The following is a 21,604-nucleotide window of genomic DNA, read 5'->3' as shown; positions in this document are numbered from 1 at the left end:
ACTTTTTCACGTTAGCGGAAACCCCACCCCCCGATGAAAATCTCTCTTATTGGAAGGAGGAAAATCAACAAGAGCCCGTTGCGGAACAGCCGATAGAGAATGTGGAAGTCAATGTGCAAACGACCAGAGTTCAGTCACATCAGCCCGAGGTGAGTTTTCCTTTTGCATTTGTGGGGACATATTTATTATTTGTATTCGAATATTATTAACGAGTGAAGTTGTAGATTGAAGAGTTCATAAGATAGTCTAGGATCTAGGAGACACCCTAAACAATATAATAACATATACTCACACTCACGATTTTTTTGATCTATCGAAAGCTTTCGACTCAATCAATACTCATTATTAAAATCAATATACTAAGTGAACTGGGTTTCCGTGGCAAATTTCTTTCGTTGCTGGCTTCATATCTTGAGGTCAGTAAAATTATTGTAAGAATTGACAATCAGAGATTTCTCCCACATGATATGGAGGCTGGTGTACCTCAAAGATCGATTCTTGGTCCGCTACTTTTTCTACTATATTCAAATGATCTTTCCAAATACGTCAGCACTATACAACTAATTCTATATGCTGATGATACCACTTTAGCAATGGAAGCAGAAACGTCTGAAGAGCTCATTGCAAAAAAAGGAAGTAATTCCTGCATATCCGTGATATTAGCCAAGGCAGTAGTTGTTTTCTGATAGGTGTCAGTCCATCAACCTACAGTGAAGGAAGTTGAGACTGGTCTGAACGAATTCCTTTAGATGATTTGATTTATAGCCAGTCTTCAAGTATGCTCACTGATTATATTTGAAAATGTCCGCCACGGCTTCTCTGGGTGGAGCGCATTCGGAACGTCCAATTTTCCATGACTCTTGCGTAATAATCAGGATAAATTTGACCAATGGCATAAGTTATATTGGCTTTGAGTATCACTTTGGTTTGTGTTTTATTCGCATACACCTGCGATTTTAAAAAAAAGTCTAACAGGGCCTAAATGCACGATCTCGGTGGCCAGTTCACAACACCTCCACTGAATTTGCTTTGATTTTACTAATAAGAACGCTACAATTAGCTACTCATAATGCACATTTCAAGATGCGCTGAAAGTTTACTAGCGTTGAGATGACACTTTGGTGACATACTAGTATCTGTTTCTGTTAAAATATGTTTTTTCCGTTAACCAGCTATTTCCCCCCTACGAACGACAATCCTTAAAAGTCGAATCTTGTGGAATTTAAGAATTAACGAGATCTTGCCTTTTAACGTGCGATATTTATTCAGTAGATATCTTGTATGTCGCAAAATTGGATCCACTTTTTCATTGCTTCCTTTCATTGATTTCAGGATGGTTTCTGTTGCGTGATTTCTATGTACGATGGAGTAGTGTTATATACAACCCCAAGTTTGACTGCGGTTTTGGGATTCCCAAAAGACATGTGGTTGGGGAGGTCTTTCATTGATTTCGTTCACCCGAAAGATAGAGAGACGTTTTCTAGTCAAGTAACCACAGGAATTGCTTTTCCATTGGTAGATTCCGAAGGAACATATAAGGGTAAGTTTTCAACCTACATGACATAATATTCCAAATATTTCAAATTCCGACTTTTCATGAAGTTCATATTTTTTACAGAATATAAAAACTGCCTTTATGTGTGCCTCAGAAAATATAGAGGACTGAAATCATCAGGTTTCAGAGTTGTTGAAAAAGCTGTTTCCTATCAGGCTTTTCAACTGACTGTGAAATTCAAGCAAGTGACCAATGCTACGGAAAACAACTATACAGAAAACAACACAGGGATGTTTCTAGTTGTTATTGCAGTGCCTGTGTACACATCCTACAAAGGTGAGATATTTAAGATACATGTGAGTGGGCCTGATATCGCTTAATTTTGCCGATTGGACGAAACAAAATTCGTGCTGGTAGATCATGGTCGAAAAAAACTCGTTGGGCGAAACGTTTCGTCTCCTACTGCGGAAGACATCTTCAGTGGTATGGACGTTGACTGTTCACTCGTATTTATAATTTTGGAGGGTGATATTGGTGATGGTGATGATGGCAGAGATGTTGGTTGATGTTGTTGATAGGAACACTACTGGTGGAATGTCGGTTGGAGTTTTAGTTAATTTCTGGTCTTCTTGAGTACTGGATACCACGTTCTGCTGACCCGTATACCTTCTTTTTTCTTGTCGAAATTGATGGGATGTTTATAGATCTCGTTGGCCTTCCTATGAAGGCGTGCGTAGTGATGCGTTGAATCAGAAAGGACAGCAGTTTTTCAGTATTTCATTGCTAGAACATGTTCTGCAATGGCGGATTCCACCGGTTCTCTACGTTTGCTAATTCTTATATAAACTGAGCCACAGAAACAGGGAGTCCTGTGAACACTGGCGAATGTCGGAAGCTGTTTTCGAACGATTTGATGGTATTGCGTAGCTAACTAATTAATTAGGTGAAAATAAACGCAGCTGCCGTCTTATGCAACTGGAGAAAACCGCGATTGCAGAACATGTTCTAGTAAAAACATACCACATGATAAAATACGGAGAAACTGCTGTCCTATCCAATTCAACGCATCACCACGCACCACTTCATAGGAAGACAATTGAGATCTGTAAGCATCCCAACAATTTCAACAAGAAAGTAGAAGGTATACGGGACATTAGAACGCGGTACCCAGTACTCAAGAAAGCCAGAAGAAAGCTAATCGACATCCAAAAAGCAGCGTACTTGTCAACAATATGGACCATTCAGAGCAACCCAACAAAATTACGAATCAATAAGTATATAGTGAGCAATCACGTGGACACTCCCGTCAAAAAACATCCCACTGATGATACCTACTTCTATAGCAAGCGAAACATGTGGGACCACTGACTACCAGCGATGATTTTGTTTTCCAGAATCGTAACTTCGGCCGTGAAAGCCTATGTTCCCATATTGTTGATTTTGTCATTTTTCAATTTAATCGACGGTATGTTTTTCAGTGCCCGACGAAAGAAGAAGGTCTCAGAAATTTGGAATGCGTCATACGGCTTCATGTATTTTCAGTCATGTTGATCCCGATGTAGTGACCAATTTCGGATTTCTTCCTCAGGATATGTTGGGAAAATCTATTTTCGATTTCTATCATCCAGAAGATATGCCTTTTCTTAAAGAAATTTACGAGTCTGGTGAGCTCATTTACCCACTATGTAGTCTATGTTACTCGCTGTTACTTTCCATTTGTGAAATAATTTTTCAAATCGGTTAGTTAGTTTATATTCAGTTTGTACGCTGAATATTCGTGATGGAATTCAAACAGATATCACAGGAGTATTGATATAAAGTTACACTTACGTGATAATTGATATATGATGGAATCGGCCGATACTTGATGAAAATCCATAACTAACGTATTCCAAAAATACTTTATTGTGAGATTTTCACTAAATTGTTTTACAAAAACGTTTTTGTAAAACAATTTAGTGAAAATCTCACAATAAAGTGTTTTTGGAATACGTTACGTGATAATTTATCATCTTCATGATGTACTCGTTTCGGGCCAACTTTTCTTCAACTTCTCGTCAGCAACGTTCTCAGTTTAGAAGACGAAAAGCACGCATTTCTCGGACAATATAGTGACAGTACGTAAAAATATTCTTGCGATTAGTTGTAATTTTTCAAAGAGAATAATTTTTGGGGGAGAGCTTTTTGGTTTTTTCCTTTCTATCTTTATTCCAGGAATGTAACTTCCTTAGAATGAAAGAAGGTATTCAAGTTCAAAATAAACTCTTTACAAGGATGTGTAGGTCATGTAAGGAAGTTTGTTTGAAAAAAAGTCCATTTTTCAATTTGAACGAAATTTCTGAGGCCGGGAATAAATCAAATAATCGCATGAATGTTTATAAATACTGTGTATCAATGTCTCGTGACATAAGGTCGTAATGTTCTATAGTAGATAAAGTTGTTGATGAGGAGTTGAAGACAAGAGTTTTGACAAGAATCCTCGAGAAGTGCCCGTTAAATATGATATATTTCAATGTAAATGAAATTTTATATTCATTTAATGTTGTTTAGAATTCCTATTTCATTTTTATAATTAATGTTCAGCATGAAAACTGAATAAAATAAAGTGATTTTTATGTGATTCAATGTTTGTATGTTGTAGTTGTTTCGAATGGAATTTTTCTTCCAGTTTGTATCCGAAAGAAACTCCTGTGCATAATCTAAACATCTTTGTAAAAAGTTTAATTTGGATTCGAGTACTTCACACATTTTTCTCATAAAGACGGAGAAGTAAAAGTCCAACATTCTTCTTTCCAAAAATTGATCTCTCCTAAAATATCTCTTTTCTAATTTGTATCCATCTTGTTTTTATATCTATTCAAATATATAAATTAAGAATCTATCTTTTCACCATTTAAATTTAAATTTCTATTCTAAATATATCGAATCTAGGTTAGGTTAGGTCTGAAGTGAGTGGGTCTTTTCGACCCTCCATCGCAACCTGCAAGGGTTTATGGTGGCTCACACCTATTCACACCTGGTTCGTTCCCCAGCGGGGCAGGCACAAAGTATGTGCTCTGCTGTTTCATTATTCTCCAAACAGAGGCCATACACACTGTCTTCCCGCAGTCCGAGTCTCTACATATGATGATTCAAATGACAAAGACCTGTAAGAAGGTCTGTTAGACATCGTAGTTCATCCCTACTGTAGTCCAACAACTGTTTGGTATCAAGCTTCGAAGGGTGAATAAACGCCTTGGAGTGAGCCAATCCTGGAAAATTCTGCCAGAAGTCCATGAATCTTCTTGCCATCCAGGTGTTCAATATTTTTTTGACAAAGCCTAAAGCGATGCTAATGACGGGTTCTGATCCGATGAAGCTGCTTGCAACACCCTCCTTTGCAAGGGAGTCTGCAGCCTGATTGCCTTCTAGGCCAGTATTGCCAGGAACCCAGACCAGAGACAATTTGTTGAGTCGAGGAGAGTCGTTTTTGGAAATTTGCTACCGATTTAGACGTTGCTCTGCAGGAGCCAAGAGCTTCCAACGCCGCTTGGAAGTTTGGCTATCAAATCTAACATGTTGTAGGTTTTATATATTCGCAAAAGTAAAAAGATACTCTGTAGCTTCACTTGTATTAGAATTACTATTGAAACTTTCTTTTTGATATTTTTTCGAATATAATAATGATGGTCTCTTATTTTCAGTGATGCGTATGTGCCAAATTGCTGGATCAGTGTTCCGTAGTAAGCCTTATAGATTTGCAGTACAAAATGGCGGCTTTGCCATGATAGAAACGGAATGGTCGAGTTTTGTAAATCCTTGGTCTAGGAGATTGGAATTTGTTATTGGCTTCCATAGAGTTTTGCAGGTTCGTTATTCATGATTTTGAAGGGTACAATTTTAAATGCAGCAGTAAAAAAATTCTGCGTCAAACGGGTTAATTTTATCAGTTGTGTGTTGTAAGTTGAATGACGCAAGAATGAAAAATCAATGTCTTTTCAGGGACCTAATAATCCAGATATATTTGAAACTAGAAAGGATGACGAACATAAAGATGTGTCGGAGGAAGTTTTGAAAGAAAGCAAACTTATTCGAGGAGAAATACTTCTTTTACTCAAGAAAGTGAGTATTTCCGATTTATTTTTGTTTAGTAATTCGTTGAAATGAAAAGGTGATTAGTTCAAACATTTGATAAACTAAATTTTACCGATCAGTTTTTCTTTCTCATTCGAAAAAACTATTTTATTTTTTCTGACATTGTGTGAAACTGTAATGTCAAAAATGTGTTGGATACGGAATTAAAAACCTCTGAAATGAGGTGTTACTCATTCCTATTTGAAATTTTCGACATGTAGTTTGTTATAGGAAGGTTGTGGTTGATAAAGGGATGGTTTTTATGTAGAAATATGTTTTCCGGAAAACTGAAGTTTATATGTTTCATTATTTCCCACACTTAATATCCAATGACTCAATTAGGGTGGATTGTTTCTCTGTGGAATAAAATTCAAAATGTATCATGATTCAATTATCCATAAAAAACTAGATATACATCATTTCACAAATTTCTAGGAATTACCTCGCACTACAGAAGCGGCAAAACATGAAGTTTCTAAACGTTGCAAAGACTTGGCCAATTTTATGGAGTCCCTGATGGACGAAGTGAATAATTCGAATTTGGAAATAGACTTACCGCAAGAATTAGATCCTACCATTTCGGTAAGTTTGAAAAGGAGGGTGAGTGTCATTTTTTATTTTTATTTTCTCACGCTTCCAAATGAATACTAAAGAAAAAGTCGATCGCTAATACAAGGTGAGGGGTTGAAAGTACTCACCCGGAAAAGAATCCAATACATATAACATCATAATATAGGTACAATTATTTATTTAAAAATGATTGTATTGCGTTTTTTCAGCTTGGGTTGGGGTCTCGGTTTTCTGAATGTGACTGGTGTTTTCAGGTATGAGGACGTTTTATTCATTCAAAAATAAAATGAAATAATACTGCCTTCTCACTAATTTTTCCCTAATCGCTTTCTGCATGAGTTAACATTATTAATTTTTTTCATTCAAACATATTTTTTCATCATGTCAGATTAAAAACTTGAAATGATTGTAGATATCAAGAAAAATTTGGTTGACCCATACAAAGGTGTTCAGTTCAATTATTATAAAATGCTGTGTGATATTTAGGAAGTATCACTTCATGTTGAAAGTTTTTTGAAGTTTTGATCAATTGTTATGAAAATTAGGTAACACTAAAAGATATGCATCGATAATAATTGTAGGATATAGTTGGAAATTTCATGGTAGGTTAGGTTAGGTTTAAAGTGAGTGGGTCTATTCGAGCCTTAACCGCAACCCGCAAGGGTTTATTGTGGCTTAAACCTATTCACACTCGACCAAATAAACCCAGCTTCTTAACGAAGGTAATTAGTTTGTATGGTGAGTGGTCTTTCAGGTCAGATGGTAAGAGTACGATTCTGCCGAACTCTAAAAACTTGATTCGGTCCCCAGCGGGGCAGGCACAAAGTATATGCTCTGCTGTTCCATCACTTTCCAAACAGAGGCGACACACACTGTCTTCCGACAGTCCGAGTCTCTGCATATGATGATTCAAATAACAGTGACCTGTAAGAAGGCCTGTTAGACATCGTAGTTCAACAACTACGACTGTTTGGTATCAAGCTTCGAAGGGTGAATAAACGCCTTGGAGAGAGCCAATCCTGGAAGATTCTGCCCAAAGTCCATAAATCTTCTTGCCATCCAGGTGTTCAATGTTTGTTTGGCAAAGCCTAAAGCGATGCCAATGACAGGTTCTGGTCCGATGAAGCTGCTTACAGCACCTTCTTTTGCAAGCGAGTCGGCAGCTTCATTGCCTTTGAGGCCAGTATGACCAGGAATCCAGACCAGCGACAATCTGTTAAATCGTTTTTGGCAATTTGCTACCAATTTAGACGTTGCTCGGCATGGGCCAAGAACTTCCAACGCCGCTTGACTGTCCGAGAATATTTTTTTTGACTCGTGTATGAGATTAGATTTATCTAATCTCTCGCACACAATTCAATAGCGTGAATCTCCGCTTGAAATACAGTCGCATGAGTTCCTACGCAGGCAGATATCTCTGTCCTGGATCTGCGACTAAAAACACCTGCACCAGAACCGGAAGGTGTTTTTTATCCATCTGTGAACCAATAATTATCTGCTCTTAATATTTCCCTTCTCCCAGTCCTCTCTACTCGGGAATAGTACTTTATGAGGCAGTTTGTAGTTGACAGTTGGAGACATAAAGTCAGAGGTCATTTCCAGAATGCTGTGACTTCCAGTGTCAACCAACAGTCTGTTGGTTGACACAGTTTTTTCAAACAGATTTTTTTTAAACAATCATCACATGAATCCCAAGTTTTACCACAAATCCTTCGACATGTCCATAGAGACAGTCTGGCTTTGTGTACAACTTTTTCCAAGTGAGCGTTCCTGGTGAGTCTTTTATCAAGGACAATGCCATGATATTTGAGCTCCGTTCCTAATGGAAAGACCTCACCATTGAGGAAAAGTGGCGTTAGATCGTCCAATTTTCTCCTCCTGGTGAAGGGGATTAACACAGTTTTGCTGGAGTTGATAGACATCTGCTGACAGACTTCGACAAATTGTTAGACCATTACTAAAAAGAATCTCAGTTGATTCCAATGAAGATGAAATGTTTTTTCCAATGTAACTTCTCACATTGATCTGCGTGAAAAGAAGAAATAATAAGAAAATATTGGCATTTAGTGATATATTATATCTGGATCCAACGGATCCAAACACATCCCCTTCGTCCAATCACCAGAATTGCATTACTCTTTCCGACGCGCGTTTCACCAACCAAGTTGACATCTTCAGTTTTTTTCATCTCCTGAGGACGCCAACTTGGAAGGTGAAACGCTCGTTGAGAAGACTATTGAAGTTAGGTCGATTGGAAAATGTGCATGTTTTGAATTTATTCTACGCCAGTTTTATCTGTTTATTCACAGCAATTTATCTCAGAATCATTGTATTCAATTTGAATAAACGATAATTTGAAGGTTCTGTGTCAAAAAATATCTATTGGCCGAACTGTTCATACACTTTGAAACAGGCAAGGTTATATTTCATGAACAGAAAATGCTTTTATGAAACATTGAGACAAAGTACTTGATATCTACCGATCATTTGCAGTTTGCGATCTGAATCAATGAGCACAATAACAGTTTTTGTTCATTACTTTGAATTTTAGGAAAGAGATTCTGTTATGCTTGGCGAGATCTCTCCACACCATGATTACTGCGATAGTAAATCGTCTTCCGAAACGCCTCCCAGCTACAATCAATTAAACTATAATGAAAATATACAAAGATTTTTCCATAGTAAGCCTAAAACCACAGTTTCGGATGGAAGTAATGGAGCTATGCAGGGCGAAACTGAGCAGGAGACCAAACCAGTCCAGGATTGTTCTAATAACCAGTAAGTTGACAGTTTGATGTTCACTGTTTTTGATACATAAATTCATATATTCCACTGGTTTATTCCAAATGATTCTCTGGGAAACTTCAGTCTATCGACATAATATATAAAACTAATAATACATCAAAACTGCTGTGACAAATGATACGTTAGAATTTTGTTGAAAATTGTTTCTTTTCAAACCTCTATTGAATAATTATTATAGAATAAGATTTGAATTATTGGAATCTCCAAACTACATCTAATAGTATTTCCTATGAAACGTTTTTTACTCGAACGAGGGCAATCGCTTTAACAAACGATGATCGACTATGCGTTGCTAGAAGTAATTGATAAAAATATCTTCACACTGAAGTTATGAAGACAATAAATTAGAAATCATTTTTTAACATCTTGCAATCAAAAAACAGCAAAAAATCCCACAACTGAAAGACATTGAATTTGCATTTATGCTGTCATGAGTATTTTATATTTGTGGACTCGATATTAACTTTTTCTATTGATAGACAAGAAAAGAGTAGAACATTAGAGTAATTTTTGAATAAGAACGTCCACTAGGATTCAATTGGTGATTTATACCTATTTATTGTAGATATAGTACCTTTAAACTTTACGGTAGATGCAGAAGTTAGTAGATTTATTTTTCCAAAGGAACTTTGGAAACGAATTCAATTTTTCATATACATTCTATTCATTTTTGTGTATTATTTTGTGTATTATATAAATGGCCATCTTATAAATTTTCAATTTTTCAGAAAATGCCTGTCTCCAGTACAAAACAGTGGCACTTCTGGAAGCAGAAGTGCTGGAAATTTGAGCTCTGTGAGCAATCCAAATATTGAAACTGGCACTACAAGTATCACACACAATTCCAATGATTCCTATAAACCTCCTCATTTAACTGAATCTGTTTTATTTCGGTAAGTACTCATTTTTCACATCAGCAAAATATAATTGAACAGGGGTTCTTTTTCTAAACATACTAATTGCAACTATGAAAACCAAAGCACGAAAACGACATATCCGTGATCTGATATCCAACAACACTGTCGAATACTGAATCTATGGAATCTATTGAAAACTTGAATTTGGTTAACTCAAAATGAACAAGGGTCTCCGACGGACATCCGTCAAATAAAACCAAACGATTCAGCTTTTATTAAAAATATTTGTCAACGGATACTACTTAAGTGCGGGTACCGTTATACACTACCGTGAGAAGTCGATGTATGTTCTATAAATTTCAAGCTTCGCAGAGAATTGACATTACTCTACAGTCACTATTTGGTCTAGGTCAGAGGTGTCAAACTCAATTTTGCAGAGGGCCATATATAAAATTTCGAATGTGTAGGTGGGCCATTTTATTCATTCAATTATATGGTATATAATATACCATTGGTAAAAATCACATCAAAGTTATAGAAGACGGTAAATATTTTGAGTTCGAGGATCCAGATACCTGACTTCTCTTGTTTTTGACAAGCTCATTGACGACAGGTACCATATTCGTGGTAATAATTTTGTAATATTTATTTTCATGACGGAAAACATCTGCTCACATATATTTCTAATGCAATAATAAAACTTGATTTCAGGGCATCCTCGCTCTCAATATGAGCATTAGTAAACATGGACTGTTGACCTTAACGTTTAGATTTTGTAGATGGCAATGTGTCCATTATAATTTTTTCAGTGTAACAATCGAATTTTGATTAATTATTCGTATCATAGTGTCTCTTCAAGCTAAACTCCTTACAAACAGCAACTGTTTGATTGCAAATCAAACACAGTGGCTTACCTTTCCATTCTATTGAAAAATAGGCAATTTCCCATTTAGACTGAAAAATTCTGCACTTACTATCAACTTTACAGTTTTGTGATATCATGCCAAAATCGTAACAATTATGGAACTCGACATAACAATTATGTCTCACATATAGTCAGTGGGCATACTTGAAGACTGACTATTAATCAAATCATCTGAAATCTAAAAGAACAATTCGTTCAGGCCAGTCTCAACTCCCTACACTGTAGGTTAATGGACTGACACCTATCAGAAAACAATTACTCCCCTGGCTAATACCACGAAGGATGTTGGATTATATCCGACAGGTCGACAGATGTCAGTGCAGGATTCTTCACTGAAGTTATTCCTGCATATGCTGTTGGCGATACAACTGCCGTAATATATTTTCAATTATTGGAACAACCCGAAACCGGTCTGTAAGTGTGTTCCATTAATTGAAAATCTATTACGACAGTTGTATCGCCAACAGCATATGCAGGAAAAACTTCAGTAAAGAATCCTGCACTGACACCTGTCGGATATAATCCAACGCCTTTCGTGGTATTAACCAGGGGAGTATTTGTTTTCTGATAGGTGTCAGTCCATTAACTTACAGTGTAGGGAGTTGAGACTGGCCTGAACGAATTGTTCTTTCAGGTGATTTGATAACAATTATGGATATTGCACGCGCACGACACAAACAAATGCACAATACCTTCCTAATCACTAGACTACAATCACTACTTCGCAGTTCAACTAGAATCCTTCTTCGACCGTATCGCTTCGATTACTCGACCCAACAGACTCACCTCGCGCCGACACACTCTTTATATCGATAAAGAAGGTTCTAGCCTAGACTCTAAGCTCGTGGAAGATTCTATTGTTCGCTACCGCTTGTTGCTAAGAGATGGCGTTACTGTCTCTGATAGTGTTGTTTAATAGAACTGAATAGGTACATAATTAAAATTCTTTCGCTTGTCTAGGCACTCGCTTCTTTGTGTGACACATTGCGATCGCGGGCCGTAGTGATACAACACCGTATCTGGTCTAGGTGTTATGGAGCATGATGAGCCAAACGCTGAATGAACCTTGTGTCGACTATTACCGAGTACTCGTAATGGTGTTTGGAAATACCGGACTGACATTTTCAACGGGTTGAGTTAAACAAAATCTATTTGAAATATTTCTATCACCAACATATTTCTAATGGGAAGTCGACAATAGTCAAATATCAATAATTGCCTACTGTGAAGTTCTCTTTCATTTATAACTCAGTATATTCATGCAAAGCGGCTGTTATCAATAGAAGATTTTTCGTCGGGGATTCACTTTCATATTAGATGAAAAGGAATTTTTTGTGAACTCCATCAGGACTCTTTCACACGGGGAGTTTCGCGTCTCCCGCTCCTATACGAGATCGTTTATCACTCCTACCTTCCGCCTGAAAAGGTTCCCGGTGGCTCATTGAGGTCAGTCGTAGAATAGATTGCACGCGAGCTGTTTGCATATGCCTTTGGGAAATCTACTTTGAACACCTTGCAGACTTCCACCCACATTTTTACGACGTCATTTCGGTCCTTATCCTAAAGAGCGGGTCGATTGCAGACATCACTAATTAACAGCTCTACATCGTAATCTGCCATGATAAATAGTGTGAAGCGTCAATTAGGGAGAACCGTTTGAGGAGGAGACGTGGCTCTCCGGCTCGAGCTGCAGGGGACGTGAGAGCTCTCGTCTCCCGAGACGTGGCGGCTACCGATCTCTGTCTGAAGCTCTCGGGAGAGAGAGACGTGAAGCTCCCCTTGTGCGTTTTTATAAAGGAAGTCATGCGCAGTCGTTTGCGACATCCCACTTACTTACTTTACTACACCTTGCAGACTTCCACCCACATTTTTACGACTTCATTTCGGTCCTTATCCTAAAGAGCGGGTCGATTGCAGACATCACTAATTAACAGCTCTACATCGTAATCTGCCATGATAAATAGTGTGAAGCGTCAATTAGGGAGAACCGTTTGAGGAGGAGACGTGGCTCTCCGGCTCGAGCTGCAGGGGACGTGAGAGCTCTCGTCTCTCGAGACGTGGGGGCTACCGATCTCTGTCTGAAGCTCTCGGGAGAGAGAGACGTGAAGCTCCCCTTGTGCGTTTTTATAAAGGAAGTCATGCGCAGTCGTTTGCGACATCCCACTTACTTACTTTACTACACCTTGCAGACTTCCACCCACATTTTTACGACTTCATTTCGGTCCTTATCCTAAAGAGCGGGTCGATTGCAGACATCACTAATTAACAGCTCTACATCGTAATCTGCCATGATAAATAGTGTGAAGCGTCAATTAGGGAGAACCGTTTGAGGAGGAGACGTGGCTCTCCGGCTCGAGCTGCAGGGGACGTGAGAGCTCTCGTCTCCCGAGACGTGGGGGCTACCGATCTCTGTCTGAAGCTCTCGGGAGAGAGAGACGTGAAGCTCCCCTTGTGCGTTTTTATAAAGGAAGTCATGCGCAGTCGTTTGCGACATCCCACTTACTTACTTTACTACACCTTGCAGACTTCCACCCACATTTTTACGACTTCATTTCGGTCCTTATCCTAAAGAGCGGGTCGATTGCAGACATCACTAATTAACAGCTCTACATCGTAATCTGCCATGATAAATAGTGTGAAGCGTCAATTAGGGAGAACCGTTTGAGGAGGAGACGTGGCTCTCCGGCTCGAGCTGCAGGGGACGTGAGAGCTCTCGTCTCTCGAGACGTGGCGGCTACCGATCTCTGTCTGAAGCTCTCGGGAGAGAGAGACGTGAAGCTCCCCTTGTGCGTTTTTATAAAGGAAGTCATGCGCAGTCGTTTGCGACATCTCACTTACTTACTTTACTACACCTTGCAGACTTCCACCCACATTTTTACGACTTCATTTCGGTCCTTATCCTAAAGAGCGGGTCGATTGCAGACATCACTAATTAACAGCTCTACATCGTAATCTGCCATGATAAATAGTGTGAAGCGTCAATTAGGGAGAACCGTTTGAGGAGGAGACGTGGCTCTCCGGCTCGAGCTGCAGGGGACGTGAGAGCTCTCGTCTCCCGAGACGTGGGGGCTACCGATCTCTGTCTGAAGCTCTCGGGAGAGAGAGACGTGAAGCTCCCCTTGTGCGTTTTTATAAAGGAAGTCATGCGCAGTCGTTTGCGACATCCCACTTACTTTACTACAGTTTCGTCCTACAACGACATTCTCAAACAAATACAATGAACTTTATTGTATTTGTTTGGAAATGTCCTCGTAGGACAAAACTGTGGTAACGTGAGTTACAAATACTAGTGATGGCCTCCTACCATGTAGTAACGACACATCCATCCATTAGGTTTTCAATGAGTTTTTGATCCGTACAGGTGGAGTACGTAAATTTGTATCTACATTATACTAAATAATAGAAATTAAAATGAAAATTGGTTGTTTTTTGAACATGAGGGGTTTCTCAATAGACATATTCAATTTAAATCGAAGATAATTTTTGTTTTAGGCACAATGAGGATATGGAGAAAATAATGCTAAGAAAACATAGAGAACAGAGATCCAATAACAAAGAGAATAAAAAGTCTCATCATGAGTTGGAAAAGTCAAATTTCACGGAGAGAAACGACTTCGATAAAAATGAGGTAGGTGAGACCAAACCAAATAATGAATCAACATTAAATATTTTGTTGATTTCAGCAAATCCTTGCTGGGTATACGCATGGCATCAAACGAAGTGGCTCTCATACTGGTGATGGAGATAATCATAAGGTGTCCAAATATAAACATCAGAGTGGGGTGTCCAATCACAAAGATGACATTAGTCACAACAAAAATAGCAATCCACCACCTTCAAGACCGAATCACATCCTGAACCAACCGAAGCCACCCAGCATGCCTGTTAATGACACCATTTATCGAACAGGAGTAAGTTTTGATGTATACTCAGTACAAGATTCAGTGTTAGATAGGGAATTGATAGCTTTTTCCAAATTATTTTCGCGCGCATTTTCGAATATTTGCTTTCTACGGGCTTCTATTGAGAGAATATGGACTTTTCCCATAATTAGCACCAGGTTCAACTGATGATCAGAACGATGTACCAAATCATTACCTAATATCTAATATTCGTAGAATTTTCATTTTTCATGAATACCAAGATGAGTTATTATGAGTAAATTGTTAAAAATTTAGGTGGGATTTAAATCGTGTAAATATTGTAAATAACCGAGCCTATATAGAGATATAGGCTTTTAAATACTACGCGAGTAGTATTTATGTGGCTATGTAGCTCGGCAGTTATTAACATAATCTACCCAGATCATTGGACTAATGTCCATAGATGTACTTCCAAAAAAGTACTAAAAGTAATAATATCTATTTTGCAGCTGAATGACGTCAATCTTTGGCCTCCGTTTTCCGTAACAGTGACTCCGATGAACAATACACAACCTTGTGATATGAATACATCTCCAGGAAATGCCGGAGGGTTTGCTGCTGGCATGTTTCCTGTGTATTACGTTCCTACACCCCAAAGACCTATTGCTGGACAATTCATGGATCCCGGACTGGGTTCAATGAATTCTTCAAGGTATCAAGGTAAGACGTTACTTATTGACTTTTATTCCGATAAAATACTATAGATTCATAGTTCAAGAAAAGGATGATACGAGGACAAAATGTAGAGAAAATTGAATAAGAGATGACGAAAGAAAAATATTATAATTTGGTAAACTTCAACGTTATTTACTCATCAAAATTGCCGTTTGCAATAACCAAGATAAAGTTTCCATTTTATTTTCATCCATATACTACTGAAATTGTCTCGACTTCGCGTTTTTCATCCCTACAACCCATAGGAAAAGCACATTTCTCAGAACGAGCACTCGAATCAATTCTTCTATTGTTGGCATTCTAGAAATGAACTGACTTTTTATCTACCAAATTCTAGAACAAACATATTACTCAAGTCACCAGTAGTTGCAATGAGCAAACTCTACAATCAACTCTGTGAAAATCTCGACATTTATTATGAACCTATTGGTCAAGTTAAGAAATTTTCACACTCTAGTCAAAATACATGAGCCTAACTTGAAAGTTACTCTACCATGTGAGCATATTACTATTACTGTAATACAGCTGGATTTGTAATACACATGAACTATGTTTTTACTTGTTAGCTCTACGTTTGACCTAATTTTTTGCTCTATATATATATATATATATATATATATATATATATATATATATATATATATATATATATATATATATATATAATATATATAATTCATTGACAATTCAACTGACTTTTCATCAAAATGTAACATACAAAGGAATACAATGAATTTAAATTAAATCAACGAAAAAAAATTATTTATAAACATTCTTCTTCCGCAACATAACTAATGCTTATATTAATTCAATTTTCTCTTATCTCTCTACTCCCTTCTTGAAAAAATGTTATCGAAAGTAATAGAAAAAAGGGGAGTACATAGAGAAACGGAATATTGGTTTCTACGAAAATCAAGAAAAACACTTCTGAAAGAAGTAGGAAGTCCTTGTACCTCTAATGTTATGTTATGATTTATGTGATGTGCAAAAATTGAATTTAATTTTAATGAATGTTTCAGTTCAATATATGCCGGCCGGCATGATCTACAACTACAACAATGCCATTTATCCTCCATCACCAATTATCTGTTCAACCTTACCAGTCCTTCAAGTACCTGTGGTACCCCCTATCAGTTCGATACCACTCATGAACCCATCCGACACTCGGCAGATGGGAAACTTGCAGCAAGTGAGCAATGCAGAAAGTAGTTCTCACGTACAGCTTGAACACAAACCTAGCACTCCTCACACCCCTCAGTTCCAAAGGCCAGCATCTCAGGCTACTTCTGTTAAGGCCGAACCAGGCAGTGGTATGGGATCTATTGCTTCTGCTAGTGTTGCGAATAAGGTTAGGTTTTTAAAAATTGAACAGTGGGAATTTTCGCAGTTGACGATCAAAGATATTTTCTGGGTTTCTTGGCCATAGTCTAATGGTTTCGATGTTCTCATGGCACATACTAAAATAACAGACAGTATGTGCTCTGAGCACAACTGAAGGCATGAAAAACCGTGAACTGAGGCCAACAATTCCGGACGAAAGCTTTGAAGTACATTGAAGATTTTCAACTTTCTACCAGTTGTATTTTCTGTATTTATGAACCTTATTTTAGGCCTTATCGGAATGTTCTCGAAAAGATTTGGCGCTGCAGTCGGACTGCTCTCCTTGTTCGACATTAGTTAGTCCACCAGATGGCGAAATGCAGTTATACATACAAAAGGTTATTTTGTGTGTTATGTGCTGTCATGTTTCTTCTTAGATCATGTCCTTCAATAGATCAATAGTCTGGTCCGTTAGAAGTACACAATTACCATGACTCATTTCGAAGCTCAAGTTGAAAATTTCATTTTCAGTGAAAGAAAAGTAACTTATTCAAGTGATATTCCATTTTGTTGATATTGATACGAATGAACATTCATATCATTTATGACCAACCTGTTACTAACCAGACCAGACTGTGAATCTATCTGTGTTCGTTATTTCTGTGTCGTCTTATTTTGGTGTTGAAGAAATTAGTTTATAATGAAGACCTCGTAACATTCCATAGATTTTTAACAGAGAGTTGATAATTTTTTAAAGTTCAAAGTTCTGAAGTAAAAAGTGCAAATATTCATCAGTTAACTAGTCTAGTGATCCAATGATTCATTTTCAGAAAGGTTGGTTGGGTAACAGGATCAATTATTGGTGTTTTCAACGTTTCGAGTTCGATTGAATTTTTCTTCTTTGCTTGAGAAACAATATTTACGTGTTGAACATATACCTTAAAAAACATTTGACATTAAATACTTAACGCAAAATAAAAACCACAGTGGCAACAAAATATTCAAGATCAACACACAATAACAGTTTCAGTCCTGCTATTTGAAGATTACAACCAATTTATAGTTAGCTAAACGCGCGTCGAGAAAAAAATGCTCTAGTTTTGGTGTTTGACAACTTTTTTTATTGGAAATCTAACAGCCTTTCTGATTGTATATACACGTGATGAAAAATATTGAACGATATCCAATGAAACTTTTTTACAATTTCAACTTATATTCAGAGATAAGATGTTTTTCAGCATCTCTTCGGATGTTTTTTGACCGGCTAATTGTAGATCAAAATAGTAAAATTCACTATTATTGATTTCTTTCGAAAATTCAAAGTCTAATTGGTCTAAAAACATGAATACGTCGAATAGTATATCAATATTTGTTTTGTATTTCTCAGTACCTTGTCTTTGATGGATGTAGTTAAGAACTCTGTGTGATTTATATGTTTTCAATAGACTTTTCACTTTCAGAATGCTAAACCCGTAGAGACTAAAAGGAACATCGTCTTCAGGAATAATATTAATATCGAGTCTAGCAGCTGTTACTCATCCTCTTATTCATCGTTTTTGAAAACTGATGCTGGCTCAGGATCCAATGATGATTCCAGTACAACAGATAACAAAATAAATGAGAGTGATAATGAGGTGAGTGGCAGAATTTTTAGTTCAACTATTTTGTCCTTTACAACTTTCACTTTATCCTTTTCAGTATATCCCCTCCACTATACCTGTTTTATTCGAATTTGCCACTCTTCAGAATAGTGGTTCAAGTCATGTTCACAGTCTCCGTAAAAGCTACGAATACTGTGAAGGAGAAGGTTTTCTTTAATAATATCATCTTTTCAAGATGATATTATTTGATCACTGTTTTTCCTGCTTTCACGAAAAACTCCATAAATGTCGAAAAAACTAATCATCATTGCCTTGAATTTTAATTTGCACATTCGAGCTTTTTCAGTCGTGGTGAATCACAAGTAAAATCCATGATTCGTCACATGTAATTATTAATAATAATTACTCTTTTCAGCAGTTTGGGATTTTTCTTGATGTTTTTCGAAATGTCAGAACAAATTTCCATTCGTCCTTTTCAGGCGCGAGAATTTTACGCCCCACGTATTAGCACATTTTTTTCATAATGAAATATTCATGTTATATGAAGTGCACGGATACACAAAACAGTGATTTTGAGGGATTTGAAGAATGTTGAAAGATGTCCTATGTGTGGTTCACCTTCAATGTCTTCCCGCCCTTCTTTGAAACGTTTATACTTCATCAGTTCAGACTTCCATTGTCTAACATAATATAAATTGATTTGAAAACCCTGAAAAAAACAATTGAAAAATTAATAAGATTAACCGAAAATAACAATTTCATTAAACAAAAAACTGAAATTACAAAGAATTAACATACTACACCGTTACAGCCAGTTATCACCCGAAGACGATTGTCTTCGAAACGTCGTGAGATAACTTGGTTTGAAATCTGTTTTATTTTTCATTTTTTGTACATAATAATTTTCAATTTTTATTTTTTCAGCTTTTATTAACATTTCAATTTTTATTTGTTTGGTTGTTGCTTGTATGTTAATTCTTTGTAATTTCAGTTTTTTGTTTGATAAAATTGTTATTTTCGGTTAATCTTATTAATTTTTCAATTGTTTTTTTCAGGGTTCTCAAATCAATTTATATTATATTAGACAATGGAAGTCCGAACTGATGAAATACACCACGAAACATTGTCAACCACCTTCAAACAAACGTTTATACTACTCAAAAACCTGTGTATGTGACATACATTAATCTCAACACAGTTGTGAAAGAGTATAAGTCTCGGTCGAGGATTTACTGAAAAATTTCACATTGACATGTTGCACAATTGAAACGTCTACAATTTTTCCGACGAGCGGCAGATAAAAGGTCCGACACGAACAATGTATGTCCCAACTGAGCAAGCTAGTGTAGTCCAACCGGCTGTATTGTGGAGAATATATGTGAAGCGACTCGGTTATATGGCGTTTGACCATGAGACCAGTCCCATTATTCTTCAAGCACACATGACATTATTTGATAAATCTGATAATCCCACAACTACACAGTGAAAACCTTTGCACCTATAAGCTAGACAGAATGAGGTCTTAAGAATATCCTGTGATGTTATATATGGGTAGTAGCCAAGAAATTTCGATTAGCGTTGTTCTGAATTCTATGAATGATATTTTTATATATTGTTGGTACATTGCATCCATGCAGGCTTTACATGTATGGAGACAATGACTTCACAACAAAAAAACATCACAGGGGACGCTTTGCTAGCCTATCAGACAACTTTATGGTACATTTTCGGTGATAAACATGCAAATTTGTTTTTTTTCCTCAGAATACCTGGAAAGGGCGGAGAAATTATCCGATCAGGAAAAAGGAACCTCCTTGGCAGGAGACCGTGGCAGTATCTCCAGATCTCATTTACAGGTATCAAATGACTGTTAAAGATATTGAAGACATCCTGCAGGCAGATATGAATACGCTCAAAAATTTAACTCAGGTGAGAGAAGAAAGATAATTTCCCAATATACAATTGCACAATACATCTGATAATATTATTGAACACGTATGGAAGGAAAGAATATTGGCGGAACTAGGGGGATCTAGGGTAGGCTTAACCCCCTAGAGCTACGGTTAGCCCCTTCTAGAAGAATAAAAGAAATCTATGGTCACACTAGCACATTAAAAAACTTATAACGAAACGAAACAAATTTTCCCATTGAAAGAATTTGCAACAAAACAAGTTCTGGGCAGCAGATAACACGATTTCAATGAGTGTCGGTCTCTTCCATTAATAAATGAAGTGACTAGGAATACTTTTTTTATACTGGGAACCTTTTTAAATGGCTTGATTCTACATTCTGTGTTGATGTGCTTTTCAGTGCTGATAAATTACCTGATTATGATATCCAGTGATTTTATTAATTTGTGTGTGTGTGTTTTTTATATGTCCAAGATTTATTCTGATTAGGCTGGAGTAATTCATCAAACTGACAATTGATTAAAGGAGTAAAATGTTTACTATTTAAAAAAAATTCTTTTGTTTTCCAATAGCCCTTCACTGATTGTTTGGCAAAAGTAATATCGAGATTGCAATTTAGGACCATTATAAAATCAAAACAGTTTCATCCACCCCCCATAGCTTACTAAAGGGTATCCTATTCTCTCAAGCTACTGGGGGTTGTAGCCCCCTAGACTTTCATCTTAGTTACGTCAATGGAAATTAATATTGAAACTGAAAAACATCAAAAAGTCCAAAGTGTACATGAAAGCTTATGACGAAATAAGTGTTGAGGTTGTAATGTCAAACTTGAAATGTTAGCGGTTCCATTTTTTATGGCCTTCAAATCATTATATATTGTATATATCATTTTTTTTTATGCAACTAATTTTCCTTTTTATTTTCAGTATTTTAATATTACCTAATATAAGTTACAAAAAAGGTTTGAAGCTTTATAACTCCTATTTATATATATTATCCTAGTAAGGATTATTCTCACAACATTTTGGCAAATTCTCATTTGCCATCTTCTGGTGATGTCTGGAGTTTTTAGTTGAAAAACTCCGCGCATGTCCTCCGTCGTCAGTAGACGCGACGCGTAATGGCTTACTGCGTTGCGTCAAGTTAATCTTATCATAATAATTTTTGAACGATTCGTCCAAATTACTTAGTGTAACAAAGTTTATCTATATTAAATACGTGAAACGACAATTGCATTAATTTTTATAAGAATTTGACAGATATTCTAAAATGTGCATTGTAAAAACAGTATCCAATTTAATTGTATTTATGGCTCAGTATTTTGCATATAGCGGCTATAACATAGGAGGTGCTATCACGAACTTTTATTCAGAACTATTCGAGATGAACAATCTTACGGCTCATTATTT

General features: G+C 36.8%; 1 protein-coding gene across 8 annotated transcripts in view; it reads left to right on the top strand.

Moving 5' to 3' along the window:
• per (period circadian regulator) overlaps positions 1–21,604 on the top strand; it is a 64,034-nt gene that overhangs the window by 40,368 nt on the left and 2,062 nt on the right. For 3 of the 8 annotated variants that reach the window (XM_074172651.1, XM_074172650.1, XM_023157128.2), the window contains exons 6-22: positions 16–149; positions 1,333–1,540; positions 1,619–1,831; positions 2,974–3,159; positions 5,179–5,342; positions 5,477–5,596; positions 6,044–6,208; positions 6,388–6,432; positions 8,730–8,956; positions 9,712–9,876; positions 14,258–14,393; positions 14,449–14,676; positions 15,138–15,348; positions 16,383–16,711; positions 16,974–17,081; positions 18,144–18,317; positions 20,049–20,213. In XM_074172651.1, coding sequence (XP_074028752.1) covers positions 16–149; positions 1,333–1,540; positions 1,619–1,831; positions 2,974–3,159; positions 5,179–5,342; positions 5,477–5,596; positions 6,044–6,208; positions 6,388–6,432; positions 8,730–8,956; positions 9,712–9,876; positions 14,258–14,393; positions 14,449–14,676; positions 15,138–15,348; positions 16,383–16,711; positions 16,974–17,081; positions 18,144–18,317; positions 20,049–20,213 — 2,978 coding nt within the window. The remainder of the gene's footprint in view (positions 1–15; positions 150–1,332; positions 1,541–1,618; positions 1,832–2,973; positions 3,160–5,178; positions 5,343–5,476; positions 5,597–6,043; positions 6,209–6,387; positions 6,433–8,729; positions 8,957–9,711; positions 9,877–14,257; positions 14,394–14,448; positions 14,677–15,137; positions 15,349–16,382; positions 16,712–16,973; positions 17,082–18,143; positions 18,318–20,048; positions 20,214–21,604) is intronic. The other 5 variants (XM_074172652.1, XM_074172654.1, XM_074172653.1 and 2 more) reach the window with 5 other exon arrangements.

Source organism: Leptinotarsa decemlineata, unplaced genomic scaffold, assembly GCF_025532065.1.
Source record: "Leptinotarsa decemlineata unplaced genomic scaffold, Ldec_3_MD MMD2_tig00000133_RagTag_RagTag, whole genome shotgun sequence".
NCBI classification, from domain to species: domain Eukaryota; kingdom Metazoa; phylum Arthropoda; class Insecta; order Coleoptera; family Chrysomelidae; genus Leptinotarsa; species Leptinotarsa decemlineata.
This window is presented reverse-complemented; position numbering and strand designations above follow the sequence as displayed.